The sequence below is a fragment of the Pongo abelii genome, chromosome 14 (genome assembly GCF_028885655.2).
Source record: "Pongo abelii isolate AG06213 chromosome 14, NHGRI_mPonAbe1-v2.0_pri, whole genome shotgun sequence".
Lineage (NCBI taxonomy): Eukaryota > Metazoa > Chordata > Mammalia > Primates > Hominidae > Pongo > Pongo abelii.
Genome location: NC_071999.2, coordinates 57,480,292 through 57,505,873, shown reverse-complemented (window position 1 = coordinate 57,505,873; position 25,582 = coordinate 57,480,292). Strand labels below are relative to the sequence as shown.

Below are 25,582 nucleotides of genomic sequence, written 5' to 3'. Positions count from 1 at the left end.
TATATAAATTCTTTTGGATAATAGTAAAAAAGAAAAATTCCCAACTCATTTAGTAACACTAATATAGCTGGTTCCAAAACTGCATAAATACAGTAGATGATTACTTTATACCAATCTCACATATAAATGTAGATATAAAAATATATATTTTTCTCAAAGTGAATTCAGCAGTGTAGAAATACCATGTATCAATACCAAGTGCCATTTCTCTTAAGAATGCAAGGATTTTTTTCCAAGATGGCAGATTACAGGCTCTTAGCATGCCTCAGCCATTTGGAAATAGCAAGATAGTACATAAAGATCAACTCTGTGAACTTCAATTCAAGAAAGAAAACGACAACTCCCTGGAATTACCAAGGACACCCCAGATCCTTGGGAGGACAATGCAGGCAAACAGCTCTTGTGACAACATTTGACTGATAAAAGCGAGTGAAGCCTCAGTATGTGAGAGGGGCAGACAGCATCCCTCTGTCTTACCTTTCCACTGGGGATCCAAGCAACCTGGACTGAGGAAGGGCACTGTTTCTCCCAAGTCCTGGAGCTAATTTAACGAGAGACTTGGACTTTGTGAGGAAAAGACACAAGAAAAAGCTGCAGGCATTTTCCCAAACCTGGACTGAGAGCAGGACAACACTGGGGAACCTTCCCCATCTGGCTCCACCCATCTTCCTCCCACACCCCCACCTAACTCCCGTTCCCCTAGGGCTTAGGAGGGAGCTCAGATTAATGTGTACTCCAGGAATCAGCTCATTGCCTAAGGCAACAGAGAGCTCCTCCCAATAAACAAACAGCAAGTATATAGCCAGCACCACTGGCCACAGCCAGCTCTTACCCATCGGCGCCATCTACTGGCTTGTAGGTCAAACCACATACCCAATATAAAACCTGCTGATAGAAGTGCATATAGAAGCAAGGCCAAAAGACCTACCTAGCATTGCTCTAAAGTCACATCACCTAGGGAGGAGGGAGAGGGAAATAATAATAATAATAATAATTATTATTATTATTATATAGGAAAGAAAAGATAAAGAAAAAATCCTACCCACATAAAAACAATTACAAAAATTAGAAGTGCTAGCATCTCCAGATTAGAAGAACCAGTGCAAGAATTCTGGCACCATGAAAAACCTGCATGTAGTGATACCACCAAAGGATCACACTAGCTCTCTGGCAATACTTTCTACCAAAATGAAAACTCAGAAATGACAATAAAGAATTCAAAGCATGGATTCCAAGGAAGCTCAATGAGATTCAAGGTTGAAATCAACAAAAGGAAACTTCTAAATCAATTCAGCAAATGAAGGAAGAGATAAACATCTTAAAAAGCAATCAATCAGAACTTCCAGAATTAAAAAAACTCACTTAAGGAATTTCAAAATACAATGGAAAGATTTATCAATAGACTGGACCAAGTAGAGGACATAATTTCAGAGTTTGAAGACTGGTCTTTTGAACTAATGCAGTCAGACAAAAATAAAGCAAAAATATTTTTAAGAAGTGAAGAAAGTCTTTGAGAAAAATGAGATTATGTGAAGTGACTAAACCTCCAAATTACTGGCATTCCCTAGAGACAAGGAGAAAAAGAAAACAACCTGGAAAACATATTTGATGCAATCATTCAAGAAAATTTCCTGAATCTTGCTAGAAAGGTAGACATCTAGATACAATAAAGCCAGAGAACACCTGCGAGATACTATAAAAAAATGGACATTACCAAGGCGTATACCAGACAGTCCAAGGTCAACGTTAAAGAAAAAATCCTAAGGCCAGATCACATACAAAAGGAGCCCTATCAGGATAACAGCAGACTTCTCAGCAGAAACCTTAAAAATCAGGAGAGATTGGGAAGGTCTATTTTCAGAATTCTTAAAGAAAATAAATTCTAAACAAGAGCTTCTTATCCTGCCAAACTAAGCTTCATGAGCGAAGGACAAATAAAGATTTTTTTTTTCCAGAGAAGCAAGTGCCATGAGAATTCATTAAAACTAGACCAGTCCTACGAGAGATCCCTAAGGGAGTTCTAAACATGGAAATGAAAGAATGATACCTGCTATCATAAAAGCACACTTAAGTACATAGCTCACAGACCCTACAAAACAACAATACAACAGAAAGTATAAAGCAACCACCTAACAATGTCATGATAGGGTGAAAAGCTCACATGTCAATATTAACCTTGAATGTAAATAGTCTAAACACACCATGTAAAAGTTACAGAGTGGCAAGTTGGATAAAAAAACAAAACCCATCTGTCTGCTGTCTTCAAGACACCATCTCACATGTAACAACACCAACAGGTTCAACGTAAAGGGTTGGAGAAAGATCTCTCACACAAACAAAACACCAAAAAGAGCAGGGATCACTATTCCTAAAACAGATAAAACAAGCTTTAAATCAGCAATAGTAAAAAAGGACAAAGAAGGGCATTACATAATGATAAGGGGTTCAATTCAACAAGAGGCCTTAACTATCCTAAATATATATGCACCCAACACTGGATCACCCAGGTTAATAAAACAGGTACTTCTAGACCTATGAAACGACTCAGCCACATAATAATAGTTAGGAGACTTCAACAGCCCACTGACAGCATTAGACAGATCATTCAGATAGAACACTAACAGAGAAATTATGGACGTAAATTCAACACTTGACCAACTGGATGTAATAGGCACCTAAAGAACACTCCACGCATCAACCACAGAATATACATTCTTCTCATTTGCACAGCAAATGTATTCCAAGATCAACCATATGTTCCACCATGAAGCAAGCCTCAATAAATTCAAAAAATGTTGAAATCATACCAACCATTTTTTTTGGACCACAGTTGAATAAAAATATAAATCAATACCAAGAAGATCTCTAAAAACCAAACAATTTCACGGAAATGAAACAACTTGCTCCTGAATGACATTTAGGCAAATGATAAAATTAAGGTAGATATCAAAAAATTCTTTGAAATAAATGAAAACAGAAACACAACATACCAGAATCTCTGGGATGCAGCAAAAGCAGTGTTAATAGGAAAGTTTATAATGCTAAATGTGTACCTCAAAAAACTAGTAAAATCTCAAATTAATAATGTAACATCACACCTAGAGAAATCAGAAAAACAAGAACCCCAAACCTAGCAGAAGAAAAACAATAACTAAAATCAGAGCAAAACTAAACAAAATTGAGACCCCAAAATTAAAACAGAGATGCAAAGAAACCAAGTCATTTCTTTGAAAACATAAACAAAATTGATAGACTGCTAGCTAGATTAACAAAGAAAAAGAAAGAAGATCCGGATAAGCACAATCAGAAATCACAAAGATGACATTACAACCAATCCTACAGAAATACAAAAGGTCCTCAGAGACTATTATGAACACCTCTATGCACACACACTAGATAATGTAGAGGAAATGAATACATTCCTGGCAACACAGAACTTCCAAAGATTGAATCAGAAAGAAATTGAAACCCTGACCAGACCAGTATCAAGCTCCAAAATTGAATCCGTAAGTTAAAACCCGCCAACCAAAAAAGTTCTAAATCAGATGTATTCACGGATGAATTATATCAAATATACAAAGAAGAACTGGTACCAGTTCTACTGAAACTATTCCAAAAACTCCAGGAGGGATTCTTCCCTAATTCATTCTATGAAGCCAGCATCACCCTGAAACCAAAACCTGGCAAACACACAATTAAAAAAAAAAAAAAAGAAAACTAAAGGCTAATCTCAATGATGAAGATAGGCACAAAAATCCTTAACAAAATACCAGCAAACTGAATCCAACAGCACATCAAAAAGTTAATTCACCAAGATCAAGTAGGCTTCATTCCAAGGATGCAAGGTTCAGCACATGCAAATCAATAAATGTGATTCACCACACAGAAACCATATGATCATCTCAATAGATGCAAAAAAAACTTTTGATAAAATTCAACATCCTTCTTGACAAAAAACACTCAAGAAACTAGGCATTAAAGGAATACACTTCAAAATAGAGCCTTCTATTATGAACCCACAGCCAACATTATAACAGGCAAAAGCTGGACGCTTCTCCTTGTGAACTGGGACAAGACAAGGATGCCTAATCTCACCACTCCTATTTCACATAGTAGTAAAAGTCTTTGCCACAGAAATCAGGCAAAAGAAAGAAAAAAATGGCATCCAAATAGGAATATAAAAACTCAAACTATGTCTCTTCATCAACGATATGATTCTATATCTTCAAAATCCAAAAGACTCCACCAAAAGGCAGTTGGAACTGATACATTACTTCAGTAAAGTTTTAGGATACAAAATCAATGTACAAAAATCAGTAGCATTTCTATATACCAATAATGTCCAAGCTGACAGCCAAATCAAGGACATAATCCCCTTTACAGTAGCCACACAAAAAATAAAATACCTAAGAATACAGCTAACCGAGGAGGTGAATGATCTCTACAAGGAGAACCGCAAACCACTGCTGAAAGAAATCATAGATGACACAAACAAATGGAAAAACATTCCATGCTAATGGACTGGAAGAATCAATATCATTAAAATAGCCATGCTACCAAAAGCAATCTTCAGAATCCACATTTTTCCAATCAAGCTACTAACATCATTTTTCACAGAACTAGAAAAATCTAATTCATATGGAAACAAAAAAGAGCCTGAATAGCCAAAGCAATCCTAAGCAAAAAGAACAAAGCCAGAAGCATTACATTACCCAACTTCAAACTACACCATAAGGCTACAGAAACCAAAAGAGCATGGTACTGGCAGGAAAAAAAAAATTGATCAAAGGAAGAAAATAAAGAACTAAGAAATAAAGTCAAACACAGAAAGCCATCTGATCTTTGACAAAGTCAACAAAAATAAGCAATAAGGAAATGACTTCCTATTCAATAAATGGTACTAGGATATTGGGCTAGCAAAAGAATGATCTGGACCTATACCTTTCATCATATACAAAAATTAACTAAAGATAGAAAGACCTCAAACTATAAAAATACTAGGAGAAAACCTAGAAAACAGCATTCTGGACGCTGACCTTGGGGAAGAATTTATGACTTAAGTTTTCAAAAGCAATTGCCACAAAAACTGACAAGTGGGACCTAATTAAACTGTAGAGCTTCTGCACAGCAAAGAACCTATCAACAGAGTAAACAGACAGCCTATACAATGGGTGAAAATATTTGCAAACTATGCATCTCACAAAGGTTTAATATTCAGAATCTATAAGAAACTCAACAATTAAGCAAAAAAAAAAAAATAACCCCATTAAAAATGGGCAAAAGATATAAACATACACTTCTTAAAGAAGACATACCGGTGGCCAACAAACATGAAAAATGCTCCACATCACTAATCATCCGAGAAATGAAAATCAAAACCACAACATGATTACATCTCATACCAGTCCGAATGGCTATTATTAAAGAGTCAAAAAACAACAGATGCTGACAAGGCTGCGGAGTATACACCTAGACACTGCTAATGGGAATGTAAATTAGTTCAGCCACGTGGAAAGCAGTTTGGAGATTTCTCAAAAACTTAGAACTACCATTTGACATTGCAATCCCATTACTGGGTATGCATCCAAAAGAAAGTAAGTTGTTCTAACAAAAAGACACAGGCCCTGGCATGCTCTTCTCAGCACTACTGACAACAGGAAAGACACAGAATCAACCTAGGTGCCCATCAGTGGTGGACTGGCTTAAGAATATGTGGTACATATACACCATGGAATACTACACATTCATAAAAAAATAAAATCATGTCCTTTGCAGCATCATGGATGCAGCTGGAAGTCATTATCCTAAGCAAATTAATGCAGGAACAGAAAACCAAATACCATATGTTCTCACTCATAAGTGAAAGCTAAACAATAGATGCTCATGGACATCAAGGTGGCAATAATGGACAATGGGGAATTCTAGAGGGGGCACAGCAGAAGGGGACACAGGTTGAAAAACTATTGGGTCCTATGCTCAGTACCTGGGTGATGAGATCAATCATACCCCAAACCTCGGTATCACACAATATACCCAGGTAATAAACCTGCACATGTACTTCCAAATCTAAAATAAAAGTGGAAATTATACCAAAAAACTAAGCTCAAAAAGAAAAAATGTCTTTGCCCATTAAAAAACAAATAAAAATATAAGAATCATCCTAGGCCGGGCGCAGTGGCTCACGCCTGTAATTCCAGCACTTTGGGAGGCCGAGGCAGGCGGATCACGAGGTCAGGAGATCCAGACCATTCTGGCTAACACGGTGAAACCCTGTCTCTACTAAAAATACAAAAAAATTAGCCAGGCATGATGGCGGGCACCTGTAGTCCCAGCTACTCGGGAGGCTGAGGCAGGAGAATGGCGTCAACCCAGGAGGCAGAGCTTGCAGTGAGCCGAGATCACCCCACTGCACTCCAGCCTGGGCGACAGAACGAGACTCTGTCTCAAAAAAAAAAAAAAAAGAATCATCCTATATCAGAAATCTATATTAATGTAATTTATCATATTCACAGATTAAAGTAGACATACCTTGCAATTATGCCAATTAATGCAGAGAAAGCATTAACTAAAATTCGACCTACAACTGTGACTTTAAAAATTAATAAAAACTAGGACACTTCTTTAACTCAACAAAGGGAATCTACCAAAACACCTACCAGGAACATCATATTAATGATGTAATATTGATAGCATCTTCTTTAAAGCCTGGAATTAAACAAAAATGCCCTCTGTTCACTGCTTCCATTTAACAATGTACTGCAGAGCCTAGCCAGTGTAGTAAGTCAGTGTAGTAAGTAAATCTATAGAATAACTCATTAATCTAACGAGAGAGTTGAGACAGTTTAGGAAGATTTCTAGATGCAGGCTCAACATAAACAAAAATTAATAGCTAAATCAAGGATTCAGGTTGAAATCTTTACAGTAATTACTAAAAATATAGAAAAGGAGCATATAACTTCCAAGGTAATGGTAGAGAGTGAGAAGGAAAAAATTATTAAAATTCAATCAAACCAAAACACAAGTCAGTAAAAATATAGAAGGGTTCAATAAATTAACAAATGCATGTACATAGAACATTGTTCTCAACAATGCATAATACGTGTTCTTTTCAAATGTACAGAAAACATTTAACAATATCAACCAAATTCTGGGCCATAAATCAAGTCTACACAAATTTGAAAGAAAAAAAAATAGTATGTTCTGTGTCCACAGCACAATACAACCAGAAATAAAAAAAATTTTTTTTTTTTTTGAGATGGAGTTTCGCTCTTGTTGTCCAGGCTGGAGTACAATGGCGTGTTCTTGGCTCACCGCAACCTCCGCCTCCTGGTTTCAAGCGATTCTCTTGCCTCAGCCTCCCGAGTAGCTGTGATTACAAGCATGTGCCACCACACCTGGCTAATTTTTGTACTTTTAGTAGAGACGAGGTTTCTCCATGTTGGTCAGGCTGGTCTTGAACTCCTGACCTCAGATAAATCACCTCCTCGGCCTCCCAAATTGCTGGGATTACAGGCATGAACCACTGCACCTGGCTTCAGAAATCAAAAACTTAAAGATAAATGCAAAAGTCTCCTACGTTTGGAAATAAGGAAGTATACTTCTAGACAACTCATGAGTCAAAAAAAAAAAAAAACACCAAGCACAGTGAAAATTGGAAAATAATTTGAACCCAATAAAACGAAAATATTACATATGAAAACTTGTGGGACGAAGCTAAAGCAACTCTTAGAAGAAAATGTATAGCCTTAAATGCTAAATAGAAAACAGAGTGGTCAACACTCTAAGAATTATTCATCTTAAGAAGTCAGGAAAAGAACAAATTAACCCATGGAATACAAAAGAAAATACTAAATATAATACTAATTGATGAAATAAACAGTAAATAATAGAGTCCATTAGTAAGGCCAAAAATTTGTTATTTTATTTATTTATTTATTTATTTATTTGTTTATTTTTGAGACGGAGTCTCGCTCTGTCACCCAGGCTGGAATGCAGTGACGCGATCTCAGCTCACTGCAAGCTCCGCCTCCCGGGTTCACGCCATTCTCTTGCCTCACCCTCCCCAGTAGCTGGGACTACAGGCGCCCGCCACCGCACCCGCCTAATTTTTTGTGTTTTTAGTAGAGACGGGGTTTCACCGTGTTAGCCTGGACAGTCTAGATCTCCTGACCTCGTGATCCACCCACCTCGGCCTCCCAAAGTGCTGGGATTACAGGCGTGAGCCACCGCGCTCAGCCAAATTTGTCATTTTTAAAAGACTAGTAAAATTGCTTATTCCCTGGTGAGACTAATCAAAAGAAAAAAAGGGAGAAGACACCAAGAAAATAATGTAAGGAATAAAAAGGGAATGCCTCTGTAGACATTAAAATGGTAAAATGATATTGTGAATAATTTGATGCCAAGACATTTGCAAACTTAGATTAAATAGACAAATGCTGGGAAAACAATAACCTGCAAAAACAGGCTAAGGAAATAAAATTATAGAGAATTCTATATACGAAACTGAGCGATAATTTAAAAACTTCTCCCCAGAGACAACTCTAGACCAATGTAGCTTCACTGGTGAATTTCACCGTACACTTAAAAAGAAAAAAAAACAGCACACATAAATTCATCGAGGGAATAAAAGAAGAGAAAATGAAATCTAACTCATTTTATGAAGCCAAGATTTGAAAAAACTATGAGAAAGAAAAATTATAACCAATCACACTGATGACATCAATTTGAAAATCCTAAACAAAATATTAACAAATAGAATCCAAGAATAAAAAAAGTTTAATAATTATTTAATAAAATAGTATAGCACAACTCAATTATATTTATTCCAGAAATATGTTGGTTTACCACTTAATCAATCATGTAATTAGCCACATTTATTTATAAGATAAAGGGGAAAAATTATCATCTCAAAGATTCAGAAAAATCTGGAAAAATTCAACATCCACTCATGATTTTAAAAAAAACTCAGCAAACTAAAGACATTGTTTTTTCTTTTCTTTTTCTTTCTTTCTTTCTTTTTTTTTTTTTTTTTTTTTGAGCCAATGTCTTGCTCTGTCATCTAGGCTGGAGAGCAGTGGTGTGATACTGGCTCACTGCAACCTCTGCATCCTCAGTTCAAGCAATCCTCATGCCTCAGCCTCCGGAGTAGACGGTATTACAGGCACGCACCACCACACCTGGTTAATTTTTTATTTTTTAGTAGAGACGGGGTTTCATCATGTTGCCCAGGCTGGTCTGAAGTGATGTGCCCTAGTGGGCCCCGCAAAGTACTGGGATTACAGGCGTAAGCCATGGTGCCTGGCTAAGGAATTTCTTCATCTGATAAATGGTAGCTCACACACACACACACACACACATACACACACACACGCTTGTAAAGCAATTGGAGAGACACTGAAAGCTTTTCCTTTGAGAATAGAAGTGTACACTGATGGCTGCTATTGCCACTTCTAATTCTACACTGTACTGAAGGTTCTAGCCAGTGCTAGGGGGAAAAAATGACTGAAAAGGAAAAAATACAATGTATTATTTTCACATGATATAACTGTGTACTATAAAATCCAAAAGAATCTATAGATAATTTAGTAGAACTAATAAGTGAGTTTAGGCTGGGCACAATGGCTCAGGCCTGTAATCCTAGCATTTTAGGAGGCGGAGGCTGAGGCTGGCAGATCACTTGAGCCCAGGAGTTTGAGACCAATCTGGGCAACATGGCAAAACCCCATTTCTACAAAAAAATCAAAAAATTAGCTGGGCATGGTGGCACCTGCCTGCAGTCCTAGGTACTCGGGAGGCTGATGTGGGAGGATTCCCTGAGCCCAGGGAGGTTGAAGCTGCAGCGAGCCATGATCGCATCACTGCACTCCAGCCTGGGTGACAATGAAACCGTAGCTCAAAAAAAAAAAAAAAAAAAAAAGTGAGTTTAGTCAAGTTGCGAATTACTAGATTAATAAATAAAATGAACTGCATTTAAATCAACAACATTTAGAAAATAAACGTTTTAAAGGGATATCATTTAAATAACCACAAAATATCAAATATCTAGGAATAAATCTCATCAAAAATATGCAAGCTTTCTACACAGAAAATGAGAAAACATTGTAAAGAGAAATGGAAGGAGACCTAACTGAATGAGAGAACATCTCTCCTCATGGGTTGAATGGGTCAATATTGTAAAGATTCAATTCTCCCCAATCTATAGATTCTACGCAATTCCAAACAAATTTCTATCAGGTATGTGTATTTGACCAGTTGACTCCCCAATTTTTTTTTTATATACTTTAAGTTCTAGGGTACATGTGCACAACGTGCAGGTTTGTTACATATGTATACATGTGCCATGTTGGTGTGCTGCACCCATTAACTCGTCATTTACATTAGGTATATCTCCTAATGCTTTCCCTCTCCCATCCCCCCACCCCATAACAGGCCCCGGTGTGTGATGTTCCCCTTCCTGTGTCCAAGTGTTCTCACTGTTCAATTCCCACCTATGAATGAGAACAAGTGGTGTTTGGTTTTTTGTTCTTGCGATAGTTTGCTGAGAATGATGGTTTCCAGCTTCATCCATGTCCTTACAAAGGACACAAACTCATCCTTTTTTATGGCTGCATAGTATTCCATGGTGTATATGTGGCACATTTCCTTAATCCAGTCTATCATTGATGGACATTTGGGTTGGTTCTAAGTCTTTGCTATTGTGAATAGTGCCACAATAAACATGCGTGTGCATGTGCCTTTATAGCAGCATGATTTATAATCCTTTGGGTATATACCCAGTAATGGGATGGCTGGGTCAAATGGTATTTCTAGTTCTAGATCCCTGAGGAATCGCCACACTGTCTTCCACAATAGTTGAACTAGTTTACAGTCCCACGAACAGTGTAAAAGTGTTCCTATTTCTCCACATCCTCTCCAGCATCGGTTGTTTCCTGACTTTTTAATGATCGCCATTCTAACTGGTGTGAGATGGTATCTCATTGTGGTTTTGATTTGTATTTCTCTGATGACCAGTGATGATGAGCATTTTTTCATGTGTCTGTTGGATGCATAAATGTCTTCTTTTGAGAAGTGTCTGTTCATATCCTTCACCCACTTTTTGATGGGGTCGTTTGCTTTTTCTTGTAAATTTGATTGAGTTCTTTGTAGATTGTGGATATTAGCCCTTTGTCAGATGAGTAGATTGCAAAAATTTTCTCCCATTCTGTAGGTTGCCTGTTCACTCTGATGGTAGTTTCTTTTGCTGTGCAGAAGCTCTTTAGTTTAATTAGATCCCATTTGTCAATTTTGGCTTTTGTTGCCATTGCTTTTGGTGTTTTAGACATGAAGTCCTTGCCCATGCCTATGTCCTGAATGGTATTGCCTAGGTTTTCTTCTAGGGTTTTTATGGTTTTAGGTCTAACATTTAAGTCTTTAATCCATCTTGAATTAATTTTTGTATAAACTGTAAGGAAGGGATCCAGTTTCAGCTTTCTACATACGGCTAGCGAGTTTTCCCATTACCATTTCCCAGCACCATTTATTAAATAGGGAATCCTTTCCCCATTTCTTGTTTTTGTCAGGTTTGTCAAAGATCAGATGGTTGTAGATGTGTGGTATTATTTCTGAGGGCTCTGTTCCGTTCCATATCTCTATATGTCTATATCTCTGTTTTGGTACCAGTACCATGCTGTTTTGGTTACTGTAGCCTTGTAGTATAGTTTGAAGTCAGGTAGCGTGATGCCTCCAGCTTTGTTCTTTTGGCTTAGGATTGACTTGGCAATGAGGGCTCTTTTTTGGTTCCATATGAACTTTAAAGTAGTTTTTTCTAATTCTGTGAAGAAAGTCATTGGTAGCTTGATGGGGATGGCATTGAGTCTATAAATTACCTTGGGCAGTATGCCCATTTTCACGATATTGATGCTTCCTATCCATGAGCATGGAATGTTCTTCCATTTGTTTGTATCCTCTTTTATTTCGTTGAGCAGTGGTTTGTAGTTCTCCTTGAAGAGGTCCTTCACATCCCTTGTCAGTTGGATTCATAGGTATTTTATTCTCTTTGAAGCAATTGTGAATGGGAGTTCACTTATGATTTGGCTCTCTGGTTGTCTGTTATTGGTGTATAAGAATGCTTGTGATTTTTGTACATTGATTTTGTATCCTGAGACTTTGCTGAAGTTGCTTATCAGCTTAAGGAGATTTTGGGCTGAGATGATGGGGTTTTCTAGATATACAATCATGTCATCTGCAAACAGGGACAATTTGACTTCCTCTTTTCCTAATTGAATACCCTTTATTTCTTTCTCCTGCCTGATTGCCCTGGCCAGAACTTCCAACACTATGTTGAATAGGAGTGGTGAGACAAGGCATCCCTGTCTTGTTTCAGTTTTCAAAGGGAATTTTTCTAGTTTTTGCCCATTCAGTATGATATCGGCTGTGGGTCTGTCATAAATAACTCTTATTATTTTAAGATACGTCCCATCAATACCTAATTTATTGAGAGTTTTTAGCATGAAGGGCTGTTGAATTTTGTCAAAGGCCTTTCTGTATCTATTGAGATAATAATGTGGTTTTTGTCTTTGGTTCTGTTTATATACTGGATTATGTTTATTGATTTGTGTATGTTGAACCAGCCTTGCATCCCAGGGATGAAGCCCACTTCATCATGGTGGATAAGCTTTTTGATGTGCTGCTAGGTTCAGTTTGCCAGTATTTTATTGAGGATTTTTGCATCGATGTTCATCAGGGATATTGGTCTAAAATTCTCTTTTTTTGTTGTGTCTCTGCCAGGCTTTGGTATCAGGATGATGCTGGCTTCATAAAATGAGTTAGGGAGGAGTCCCTCTTTTTCTATTGATTGGAATAGTGTCAGAAGGAACGGTACCAGCTCCTCCTTGTACCTCTGGTAGAATTCGGCTGTGAATCCGTCTGGTCCTGGACTTTTTTTGGTTGGTAGGCTATTAATTATTGCCTCAATTTCAGAGCCTGTTATTGGTCTATTCAGGGATTCAACTTCTTCCTGGTTTAGTCATGGGAGGGTGTATGTGTCTAGGAATTTATCCATTTCTTCTAGATTTTCTAGTTTATTGGCATAGAGGTGTTTATAGTATTCTCTGATGGTAATTTGTATTTCTGTGGGATCAGTGGTGATATCCCCTTTCTCATTTTTTATTGCGTCTATTTGATTCTTCTCTCTTTTCTTCTTTATTAGTCTTGCTAGCGGTCTATCAATTTTGTTGATCTTTTCAAAGAACCAGCTCCTGGATTCATTGATTTTTTTGAAGGGTTTTTTGTGTCTCTATCTCCTTCAGTTCTGCTCTGATCTTAGTTATTTCTTGCCTTCTGCTAGCTTTTGAATGTGTTTGCTCTTGCTTCTCTAGTTCTTTTAATTGTGATGTTAGGGTGTCAATTTTGGATATTTCCTGCTTTCTCTTGTGGGCATTTAGTGCTACAAATTTCCCTCTACACACTGCTTTAAATGTGTCCCAGAGATTCTGGTATGTTGTGTCTTTGTTCTCATTGGTTTCAAAGAACATCTTTATTTCTGCCTTCATTTCGTTATGTACCCAGTAGTCATTCAGGAGCAGGTTGTTCAGTTTCCATGTAGTTGAGCAGTTTCTAGTGAATTTCTTAATCCTGAGTTCTAGTTTGATTGTGCTGTGGTCTGAGAGACAGTTTGTTATAATTTCTGTTCTTTTACATTTGCTGAGGAGTGCTTTACTTCCAACTATGTGGTCAATTTTGGAATAAGTGCGATGTGGTGCTGAGAAGAATGTGTATTCTGTTGATTTGGGGTGGAGAGTTCTGTAGATGTCTGTTAGGTCCACTTGGTGCAGAGCTGAGTTCAATTACTGGATATCCTTGTTAACTTTTTGTCTCGTTGATCTGTCTAATATTGACAGTGGGGTGTTAAAGTCTCCCATTATCATTGTGTGGGAGTCTAAGTCTCTTTGTAGATCTCTAAGGACTTGCTTTATGAATCTGGGTGCTCCTGTATTGGGTGCATATATATTTAAGATAGTTAGCTCTTCTTGTTTAATTGATCCCTTTACATTATGTAATGGCCTTCTTTGTCTCTTTTGATCTTTGTTGGTTTAAAGTCTGTTTTATCAGAGACAAGGATTGCAACCCCTGCCTTTTTTTGTTTTCTATTTGCTTCGTAGATCTTCCTCCATCCCTTTATTTTGAGCCTATGTGTGTCTCTGCACGTGAGATGGGTCTCCTGAATACAGCACACTGATGGGTCTTTACTCTTTAACCAACTTGCCAGTCTGTGACTTTTAATTGGAGCATTTAGCCCATTTACATTTAAGGTTAATATTGTTATGTGTGAATTTGATCCCGTCATTATGATGTTAGCTGGTTATTTTGCTCGTTAGTTGATGCAGTTTCTTCCTAGCATCGATGGTATTTACAGTTTGGCATCTTTTTGCAGTGGCTGGTACCGGTTGTTCCTTTCCATCTTTACTGCTTCCTTCAGGAGCTCTTGTAGGGCAGGCCTGGTGGTCACAAAATCTCTCAGCATTTGCTTGTCTGTAAAGGATTTTATTTCTCCTTCACTTATGAAGCTTAGTTTGGCTGGATATGAAATTCTGGGTTGAAAATTCTTTTCTTTAAGAATGTTGAATATTGGCCCCCACTCTCTTCTGGCTTGTAGAGTTTCTGCCAAGAGATCTGCTGTTAGTCTGATTGTTTTCCCTTTGTGGGTAACGCGATCTTTCTCTCTGGCTGCCCTTGACATTTTTTCCTTCATTTCAACTTTGGTGAATCTGACAATTATGTGTCTTGGAGTTGCTCTTCTCGAGGAGTATCTTTGTGGCGTTCTCTGTATTTCCTGAATTTGAATGTTGGCCTGCCCTGCTAGGTTGGGGAAGTTCTCCTGGATAATATCCTGAAGAGTGTTTTCCAACTTGGTTCCATTCTGCCCGTCACTTTCAGGTACACCAATCAGACATAGATTTGGTCTTTTCACATAGTCCCATCTTTCTTGGAGGCTTTGTTCATTTCTTTTTACTCTTTCTTCTCTAAACTTCTCTTCTCGCTTCATTTCATTCATTCGATCTTCAATCACTGATACCCTTTCTTCCAGTTGATTGAATCAGCTACTGAAGCTTGTGCATTCGTCACGTAGTTCTCGTGCCATGGTTTTCAGCTCCATCAGGTCATTTAAGGACTTCTCTACACTGGTTACTCTACTCAGCCATTCGTCTAATCTTCTTTCAAGGTTTTTAGCTTCCTTGCATTGGGTTTGAACTTCCTCCTTTAGCTCAGAGAAGTTTGATTGTCTGAAACCTTCTTCTCTCAAATCATCAAAGTCATTCTCTGTCCAGCTTTGTTCCTTTGCTGGCGAGGAGCTGTGTTCCTTTGTAGGGAGAGAGGTGCTCTGATTTTTAGAATTTTCAGCTCTACTGCTCTGTTTTTTCCCCATCTTTGTGGTTTTATCTACCTTTGGTCTTTGATGATGGTGACATACAGATGGGGTTTTGGTGTGGATGTCCTTTCTGTTTGTTAGTTTTCCTTCTAACAGTCAGGACCCTCAGCTGCAGGTCTGTTGGAGTTTGCTGGAGGTCCACTCCAGACCCTGTTTGCCTGGGTATCAGCAGCGGAGGCTGCAGAACAACGAATATTGCTGAACAGCAAATGTTGCTGCCTGATCATTCCTCTGGAAGCTTCATCTCAGAGGGGTACCCAGCCGTGTGAGGTGTCAGTCTGCCCCTACTGGGGGGTGCCTCACAGTTAGGCTACTTGGGGGTCAGGGACCCACTTGAGGAGGCAGTCTGTCCGTCCTCAGATCTCAAACTCCATGCTGGGAGAACGACTACTCTCTTCAAAGCTGTCAGACAGGGACATTTAAGTCTGCAGAGGTTTCTGCTGCCTTTTGTTTGATTCCCAAATTTATATGGAAATGTAGATGGCCTAAAATACACAAACAATTATGAAGAAAAAGAAAAAGATGATTGTACTCACTTGACTGGAAATAAGGACTATTAGAAAGCTACAGTAAGATGGTTGTGCTATTGGCACACAGATGAATAAATCAATGAACAGAATAGAAAGGTCAGAAACAGACTCATGTTCTGCAGGGAAGTAAAGAAATAAAAATCTTCTCAACCAGTGTGCTGGAATAATTGGATAGCCATATATGGAAAAAGATTAAACTTAACCCCTTCCTCACACCACACCTATAAATCAATTTTAAAATGAACCATCTAAAAGAAAATATAGTAGTAGAATGTCTTTAAACTCAAGGAAAGGGGGTTTCTTAATCAGGACACAAAAACACAAACTTTATAAAGGGAAAGCATAATACCTATGATGGTAATACAACTAAGAACTTCTGTTAACCAAAAGATACTCCTAAGAGAGAGAAAAGGCAAATCACAGAGCAGAAAAGTTTTCTTGAAATACATGTATGACCAATAACAGAATGGAAATCAGAATATATAAAAAACTGCAAATCAAGAGAAAAAAAGACAAATAATCCAGGAGAAAAATGGGTAAGAGAATTTAATAGTTACTTTACAAAAAAGGATATCCAAATACTTAATAATCTTAAGAAAACTTCTTCAATCTTATTACTAATTATAGAAATGCAAATGAACACCACCATAATATGCCATCACACAAACACCCAATGGCTAAAAATAAAAATACTCAGAATTGCAAGTATTGGGGAAGATATGGAACGCTTCGAGTGTACAATACCAGTGGAGTGAAAATTGGTACAACTGTTTTAGAAACAGGTGACATTATCAAGTAAAGTTCAAGATTCATTACCTTAAGACAGAACCATTTTAGTCTGAGGTATATACTCAACAAAAATATGGCCACATACGCAACAAGAAACATGTATTTTTAAAAGGAGCATTACTGGGCCAGGTGCAGTGGCTCACCCTGTAATACTAGCTCTTTGGGAGGCCGAGGCAGGCAGATCACTTGAGGTCAGCAGTTCGAAACCAGCCTCGCCAACATGGTGAAACCCTGTCTCTACTAAAAATACAAAATAGCCAGGCGTGGTGGCAGGCGCCTGTAATCCCAGCTACTCCAGAGGCTGAGGGATGAAAATCACTTGAACTTGGGAGGCAGAGGTTGCAGTGCATGAGATCATACCACTGCACTCCAGCCTGGGTGACAGAGTGAGACTCCGCCTAAAAAAAAAAAAAAAAAAAAAGCAGCATTATTTATCATAGTAAAAATTGGAAACAATCCAAATGTAACAGAAAAAAAAAAAGAGATTCCACTTGCAGTCACAATTTGTGTAGGAATGAATTTGTGAAAAGATGTGCAAAGACATGATGAAGAAAATATAAAATATTTAATTAAAGAATGAACAAGATCAATCACATGTATAACTTAGTATCACAAAGTTGTCAGTTCTCTCAAGTGAATCTATAAATTCAATGTAGTTCCAATGAAAATCCTAAATGTGTTTTATAATGGAACTTGACAAAATGATTTTAAAATTTAATGTAAGAATAACGTTCCAAGAAGAGCAAGACAATTCTGCCTTTATCAAACTACAGTATAAAGCTACAATAATTACAAAAGTGTAATATAGAGAACTTAGAAATCATTTTGAATATTTGTAGAAACTTGGTATATGATTGAGAAGAATTACAAATAAATGGAGAACAAAATAGCATGCAATTGATGCTGTTAGGACCATTGGCTATCCATATGAAAAAAAAACTTCTCCCAAATTTTAATTAGATTTAAGACCCAAATATTAAAAATGCAACTTGAAGGTTTTTGAAGAAATGTAGAATATCTTTACTACCTCAGTATAGGGGTGAATTTCTTAAACATGACAGAAAAGCATGAAATACATACACATGGATTAACACATTTTACTACATTCAAAATTACAAACTTCTTGCCAGCGCAATGGCTCACACCTATAATCCCAGCACTTTGGGAAGCTGAGGCGAGTGGAACATTTGAGTCCAGGAGTTCAAGACCAGTCTGGGCAACACAGGGAGACCCTGTCTCTACAAAAAATACAAAAATTACCCGGGCGTTGTGGCGCGTGCCTGTAATCCCACCTACTCAGAGGGGCTGAGGCGGGAGGATCACTTGAGTACAGGGAGGATGAGGCTGCAATGGGCCGAGATTGAGCCGTTGTACTCCAGCCTGGGTGACAGAACGAGACTGTGTCTCAAAACAAAACACAAATTTACAAACTTTTATACAACAAAATAAATCATAATCAAATTTAAAAGAGAACACAGTGGGAGAATATACTTTCAATACTAAGAAAAATTGGCATTTAGATTCTTTAAAGAACTCCTATAAATCAATAATAAAATATTTCTATCATGATACTACTGATAACCTGCAGGCAGCAACCAATCAGAAGACAGCAAGACTAATATGAATGAACATTTTAAAAAAGAGGCTTCTCTGGTGCATACCAGCTGAATATTCTCTAAACAACCTAAAAAAATCAACAAAATATTATGTGAACACAGAATTATACAAACCCCCTCTCAGCAAAAGTTTTTAGAAAAAAAGTCAAATTTGAAATCCTTCAAGCAAGGAATTAGCATTAGTTAATAGAAAACTGATGCTACTGCTTGAAAAATAACATGTTAGGTTAGGTAATGTGAAATGGCCATTTTTAAACCAAAAGATGGTTAAAAAACTGGGAACTTCAAATGATTCAACTTCTATATTCTTAATTTAACTATGGTATTGTAAATTGCCAGTTTATACAGAATATCCAAACCTGTAGAGCTAAACACTGAACCTGTATATTAACTAATGGTCTTGAAACCAGTTCTCAATAAAACTAAAACTTCATTTTACTGAATTATATAAGTCAGTTTACAGTGTTATGTTTTCCTGGAATTTGATATAAAAATGGTTTTACAGCCCTCTAAGAATGTAATTCTTTATGTTTGTTCAAAAATTGTGAAATATCCTTAAGATGATTATTCAAAGCCTAAACCTGAATGAGAGAAAATCTAACTGAACTTAAATTGGTTGGATTTACAAGTGGCTTTTCCCCCCATTTTAACCCCGCCAATATAAACTTCTTTGTATCATTACACTATAATAAGTCCAGTATAGTTTTTGAAATAGCATCTCTGTGTTGGCTCCCTTAATCTAAAAGATTCTCACCAAGTTTAAGAACAACCTTAAATATTACTGGAACAAAAACAGACATAGAGACCAATGGAACAGAATAGAAAGCCCAGAATAAATCCGTGCATTTTTCAGCTGGTCTTCAACAAAGGTGCCAAGAATCCACGATGAGGAAAGGACAGTCTCTTCAATAAACAGTACTGGGGAAACTGGACATCCACTTGCGGAAGAATGAAACTGCACCCTATCTCACCCAGTATACAAAAATCAACTCAAAGTAAAGACTTCACTGTGAAATCTGAAATTGGAAAACTACTAGAAGAAAACATAGGGGAAAAGCTTCTTGACATTGGTCTGGGCCAAGATTTTTTGGATATGACTGAAAAGCACAGGCAACAAAAGAAAAAATAGACAAATGACATTGTATCAAACTGAAAAGCTTTTGCACACCAAAAGAAACAATTATAAAGAGACAACCTACAGAATAGGAGAAAATACCTGCAAAGCATATATTCAAGAACAGGTTAATTTTTTTAAAAAGGAACTCAAACAACACAATAACAAGAGAACAAGTTACTTCTCTAAAAAATGGGCAAAGAACCTGAAAAGATATATCTCAAAAGAAGACATATGAATGGCCAAGAGGTATATGAAAAAATGCTCAACATCATTAATCATCAGGAAAACCAAATTAAAATCACAAAGAGATATCCTCATACCTGTTAGGATGGTGATTAACAAAAAGACAAAAGAAGCGTTGGTGAGGATGTAGAGAAAAGAGAACCTTCTTGTACACTGTTGATGTGAGTGTAAATTAGTAGTTATTAAGGAAAACAGCATAGGGACTCCTCAAAAAACTAAAAATAGAAAAATAGAACTACCATATGATTTGGAGATTCCACTTCTGGGTATATGTCCAAAGAAAATTAAATCTGCACTCCCATGTTCACTGCAGCATTATTCATAATAGCCAAGCTATGGAGTCAATCTAAATGTCATCAATGGAAGAACGGGTAAAGAATACCTGGTATATATAAATAAGAACACACTATTTGGCCTTAGAGGATATCCTGTCCCTTGAGATAATAAGGATGAGCCTGGAGAACGTTATGCTAAGTGAAAGGAGCCAGGCATAGAAAGACAAATATTGGATGTCTCACTTATTTGTGGACTCTAAAAATGTTAACTTCATAGAAGCAGAGAGTAGAATGGTGGTTACCAGGGGCTGAGGGGAACAAAAAGGAGGGATTGTGGAGATGTCAGTTAAAGGATGCAAAATTTCAGTTAGACAGGAAGAATAAATTCAGGAAATTTATTGCACAACATGGTGACCATAGTTAATAATAATCTAGACTTGAAAATTACTGACAGAGTACAATTTAAATGTTCTCACCACAAAAAAGTAAAAAGTATGTGGAGTAATGCATATGTTAATTAGGTTGATTTAGCCATTTTACAATGTTACATATATCAAAACATCATGTTGTATACCATGAATATACTGATTTTTATTGTTAATTTAAAAATAAAAAAGAGCAGCCTTAAATAAAACTACTCTGACACTCCAAAATTAAAGACTTTGTATTTTGAGAGATATAAACTGGCAAACCAAAAATAAAGATATCCAAATAGAAAAACAAGAGAAAATACGCTCAACCCTCCTTAGTTCTTTCTTCCCACTTTCTTCCCTTCCTTATCCTCTCCCTATCTCCTACTCTTCCTCCTCTCCTCTTTCCTTTCCTTTCTCCTTCCCTTCTTTCAGTCTTACAGCTAATACTTTTAAATGCTAACAATTACTAATACTTATTAATAGCAACAGGTATCTTGTTCTTGTGCTTTACATATACTTACACGTCTTTAGAACGGGAGGAATAAAAAGGAAAATGTTATTACCTTTGCCTCCTTTACAGTGAATCACTACGATGTTTTCAGAATCTTGAGCCATCCACTCCAATACTTCCTTGGAGAATGCTACCATCTCCCTGATTTCAAGGTTAGGATTTTTAGTTGAGTTAAAATATTTTCAAAAAATCAAGCCCAATAGATTTAGCCCCCTTCTGATAGTCAACTTAGCATAAAACTTACCGTAGAGTGGGGACATTATGATCATCAATCATGATTCTACTGACCCTATTATGGAAGTGCTTAGGATCATAAGCTCTTTCACCTAAAATAAATAATATGTATGTCATATCTCTATATATAATAACATAGTAAATGATGAAGTTATGAGTAACATAAAATATCTTATTAGAAATTCCCTATCCATCTTCAAAAGGAGCTTTCCAAGTTGCTTCTGCTGCTCTAAAATAAACTTAAGGGTCTCCAAAACATAAGGATACTAGTGGATTATCCATCTCATGTCACCTAAACTCAACTTATTTTTGTTTAATAGGTGTAATTTTTAACTTCTAGCAGACTATCATTATATTATTGCAGGGTAGTTAGAAACCATGCAAAAGGCAAATGTACCTGGCCAAAATGATTGCCCCCTGTCTATGGCGTATACAGGTAGAGAAAAAAATCAAGACAGAGTGGCAAGCTGGGTTGCAACCTATTTTCTAAAGAGTTTGCTTTTATCCCATCTAGGGCCCTGCTCTCATCACAACCCACTGCTAATGGGTCAGAGGACTCATTTGTTAAATTGTCTATGTCCTCATAACACAATCTGGCAGGAAAAACAGACAGATTTTCCTAAACCTAGTATCACTAGAACAGATCTTCCCTAAAATGGTTTGCCTCCACTCCAGCCTCATTGGTCCTGCCAGAGCTGCCTCCTTCATAGGGTACTTTGTGCTCCTAGGCTAACTCCTTCTACCAGATGGGGCCAGTTCAAGATGGGGATTTTTAAATTCCTTCCTCCCCACCACCAAATACTTATGATTAAATGCAATGTAAAAAACAAAATCATCTTCTTACATTCAGTAATCTGTTTTCTATCTACAGTAGCAAAATACAGAGTAAGGTACATACTGCATAGATTGTAGACTCGATAGTGGTTTGGATGTTTTTTGTCTAGAAACTGTATGACTTCCTAAAAAAAAGAAACACATATTTTACATATTCACATGGCACCAACACAAGCCATTTCCACGAGGAACCTAAAATGGTTATTACTTTCTATTACTTTGTCTCTCACTAGCATCTTCTAGGGGAGACTCAGGGAATGCAAGCATATGCCAATTTCAAATTCTAATCCACTGTGGTTTTTCAAATAGTCCACAAAGTGTGTTTGATTACTCAGATTAGCCTCTATTGTAAATACACACTGTTTAAAGCTATCAGAAAAGTAAATTAGATGGTTAACTAACTTTAAGTAAATTTGTTCCAAATCATAATTCACAGTTAATGTGGTTCTTATTTAAATCTAATTCATATTGTTTATTTAATTTTGACTAGGTATGTCTTTTAGATACTGATTTGAATATTACATTCTACCTAAGCACTATGTAAACAAATAAATGCAAAAAGTATACACTATGATTGTGTGTGTATGCGTGATAGAAAAAGATAAACATATTATATCAATTGATAAATAACTGGTAACAATACGGAAACTTTTTTGGCTCACCCGTTCTCTTAATTTTTTAATGAAGATATATATGTACTGGTAAGTGTGTGTGTGTGTGTATATATATATATATATATACATATTTCAATGAAAATAGTAAGTATTATTTGAAATATAATTAATATCACTATACGAATCCAACAATTTTTTCAGGAAATATATCTTTCTGAAACATACACACATATGTATATATCTCTGTGCAACAACAATAGTGACACAATTTCAAAAACTGATTAGTATGGTACCGTCAGAACAATGTTTACTGGCTTAATATTGAGAACACTAAAATTAAGGTATCGAAGTCATCCATTTATTAAATTGGTTATCTATGTTAGGAGGAAATAATACGTCAAAAAGATGAACACTCTGAATCTGCATAGTGGCAGAGGGGAAGGATAAAACATTTCATATACTTTAGAATTCATGAAATTTCTTGCATAAAATCCATATACGTTTAGAAATCACATATTTAAAACTACAAATATCTATGAGAAATTTAAGTGAATTTTAATCAATTCTTTGGATGAGGAAGAATTAAAAGTGTTGAATCAATGGAAGATCTATAGCCTTAGGTTTAACTTCATAAAATTCGGAAATTTCTGTTGAAAAATGTTATAATGAACAACAGGGGAAAATATTTTTTCAGAAAAATGCACTGTTGGGGACTATGTCTAGGATAATAAATTAATAATTCATTAAAAACAACTTAAATATTACTCCCTCACCTTATAGATAAATGGGCCAAGGACATAAACAATCCATAAAAGAGAAAATCAAACTGATTAACAACCTACATAAATATTCAGTGTCGCCAATAAAGAAGTCAAAACAACAGTGACATGACATTTGCACCCATGAAATTAGCCCTTTCCCTTTTAATGAGAAAATCCAATGCTGGCAAAATAAGCCATGACATTAAAAACTCTGATTTATTTTGATACAATAATACAATTGCTCTTGGATTTGGCAATATATATTAAGAACCCTAAAAATATTCATTCTCTTCAACTAGGTAATTTCACTCCTAACAATCTGTACAGAAAAAGCCTTACGCTCAAAGACATTTGTTGTTGTATTATTGATAATAGTGACACTTAAATGTCCAATATTAGAGGTTAATCATAGCACTAATGAAATATCATGCAACCATTAGAATACTGTCCCGTTCTTCATTCTCTCAACCAGTAAATATCTCACTGCAGTAATTTATGTGCAGGCTTCTTTAGCATACATATATAGAAAAACAGTTGGCTGGGCGTGGTGGCTCATGTCTGTAATCCCAGCACTTTGGAAGGCCGAGGCAGGTGGATCACGAGGTCAGGAGTTCAAGACCAGCCTGGCCAAGATGGTGAAACCCCGTCTCTACTAAAAATACAAAAATTAGCCAGGCACTATGGCAGGTGCCTGTAATCCCAGCTACTTGGGAGGCTGAGGCAGGAGAATCGCTTGAAGCCGGGAGGTAGAGGTTGCAGTGAGCTGAGATTGCGTCACCGCACTCTAGCCTGGGTGACAGAGCAAGATACCAACTCAAAAAAAAAAAAAAAAAAAAAAGAAAACAAAAACAGGCAATATTTGCTTTTTCGTGGGAAGACAAATATACCTGGAGGGTTAAACCTTAGGGATTCTCTGAATCCCCTTCCTAGTTCTCTCAACATCTAAAAATTTATATGTATATATATACACACATATATATATACTTTTTATAATTATATATGTATATATACTTTTTATAATTATATATGTGTATATATACTTTTTATAATTATATGTGTATATATATATAGACACAATATACTGATGATTTACTGCTGTGTTTCCTGATCTAAGTAGTTTACTAAAGGCTCCAAATACCTCTTATTCAAAGTAGGTGAAAAGGGACATAAAGAATCTAGAGAAAAGGTGAACTCTGCCAAGAATCTACATTTTTCTGGTCACAAGCTGTCACCAGATGGACAGTTTCTGTTTTCAACCAGAATAAAGAGCATTCAATTCTACCAAGAACAGAAATCAAAAGACGGCTAAGAAGATTTTAGGACTATAGGTAATTGTATATCTGATTCTTCTCATAGCTCAGCCTTTGCATGGGCTTACTAAGTTTATACTTTCTGATGCAACTTCCTTGTGATGCAAAAGTAGAAAATGCTACTCTGTGAAAGCCTTCTTGCAACAACCTCCACCTTCGGTTTTCCTAAATCTGCTCAACTCTTCTCTCTGCCTATCTTAGTACATTCCTTGATTTGGAGGCAAAGGTACACCCTCTGTTACCTGCATGAGGTGGTAGCAGTGGCCAAACTTCTTGATGCTTCCACCACAGTGCTTGTTTGTCCACTAACTCTATGGGTCCAACATCTCTAAAGTTTTTGCTACTTCAAGGCAGCATCTGACATTTCTCCACTAGTAAATTTACCACTTATGAAATTGTAAGGTCTGCTTTGCATATTCAATGTTGTTCAAAATGTAACCCTGCAAATTTATTCTCTTTTAAGAATAAAGAGGAATCACAAGACTGTTTAGCATCCTCTCAGAAGTTAAGTATACCTGGATTTGAATCATGTACCTTTGAGTCAACCTTGATTTAATATACATCGTGAATGGTTCTCAAAAATGACAAAGGCATTCCAAGTGCAGGATATGCTGTTGTCATTGAACATGCAATGACTGAAGTGCTCCATGGCCTAATTCTCGGCCTGTCCAGGTAGCTGAACTAGTAGCTTAGATTTGGGGCTGCGCTCTGGCAAAGATGAAAGACTAAATATTAATATGGACAGTAGATTTACTTTTTGGGTGGCTCATGATTTGTGGCATTTATTAAAACACATGATTTATTACCTCCTTTTTGGATACTCTGATTAAAAATGGTAAAGAAATCAGTGACTTATTAGTACTTTTGTCAATGCCCTAAGGAGATAACAGTTTAATAACGGATAGAAACCAATAGTCTAGCGATCACCC

The 25,582-nt window shown here is 36.7% G+C and overlaps 1 protein-coding gene across 1 annotated transcript in view; it reads right to left on the bottom strand.

Annotated features, from left to right (window-relative positions):
• Positions 1-25,582, bottom strand: part of LOC129047361 (phosphatidylinositol 3,4,5-trisphosphate 3-phosphatase TPTE2-like) — a 98,523-nt gene that overhangs the window by 17,231 nt on the left and 55,710 nt on the right. Inside the window, 3 exon segments of the mRNA XM_054529068.2 lie at positions 20,953-21,041; positions 21,145-21,226; positions 22,033-22,093. Coding sequence (XP_054385043.2) covers positions 20,953-21,041; positions 21,145-21,226; positions 22,033-22,093 — 232 coding nt within the window.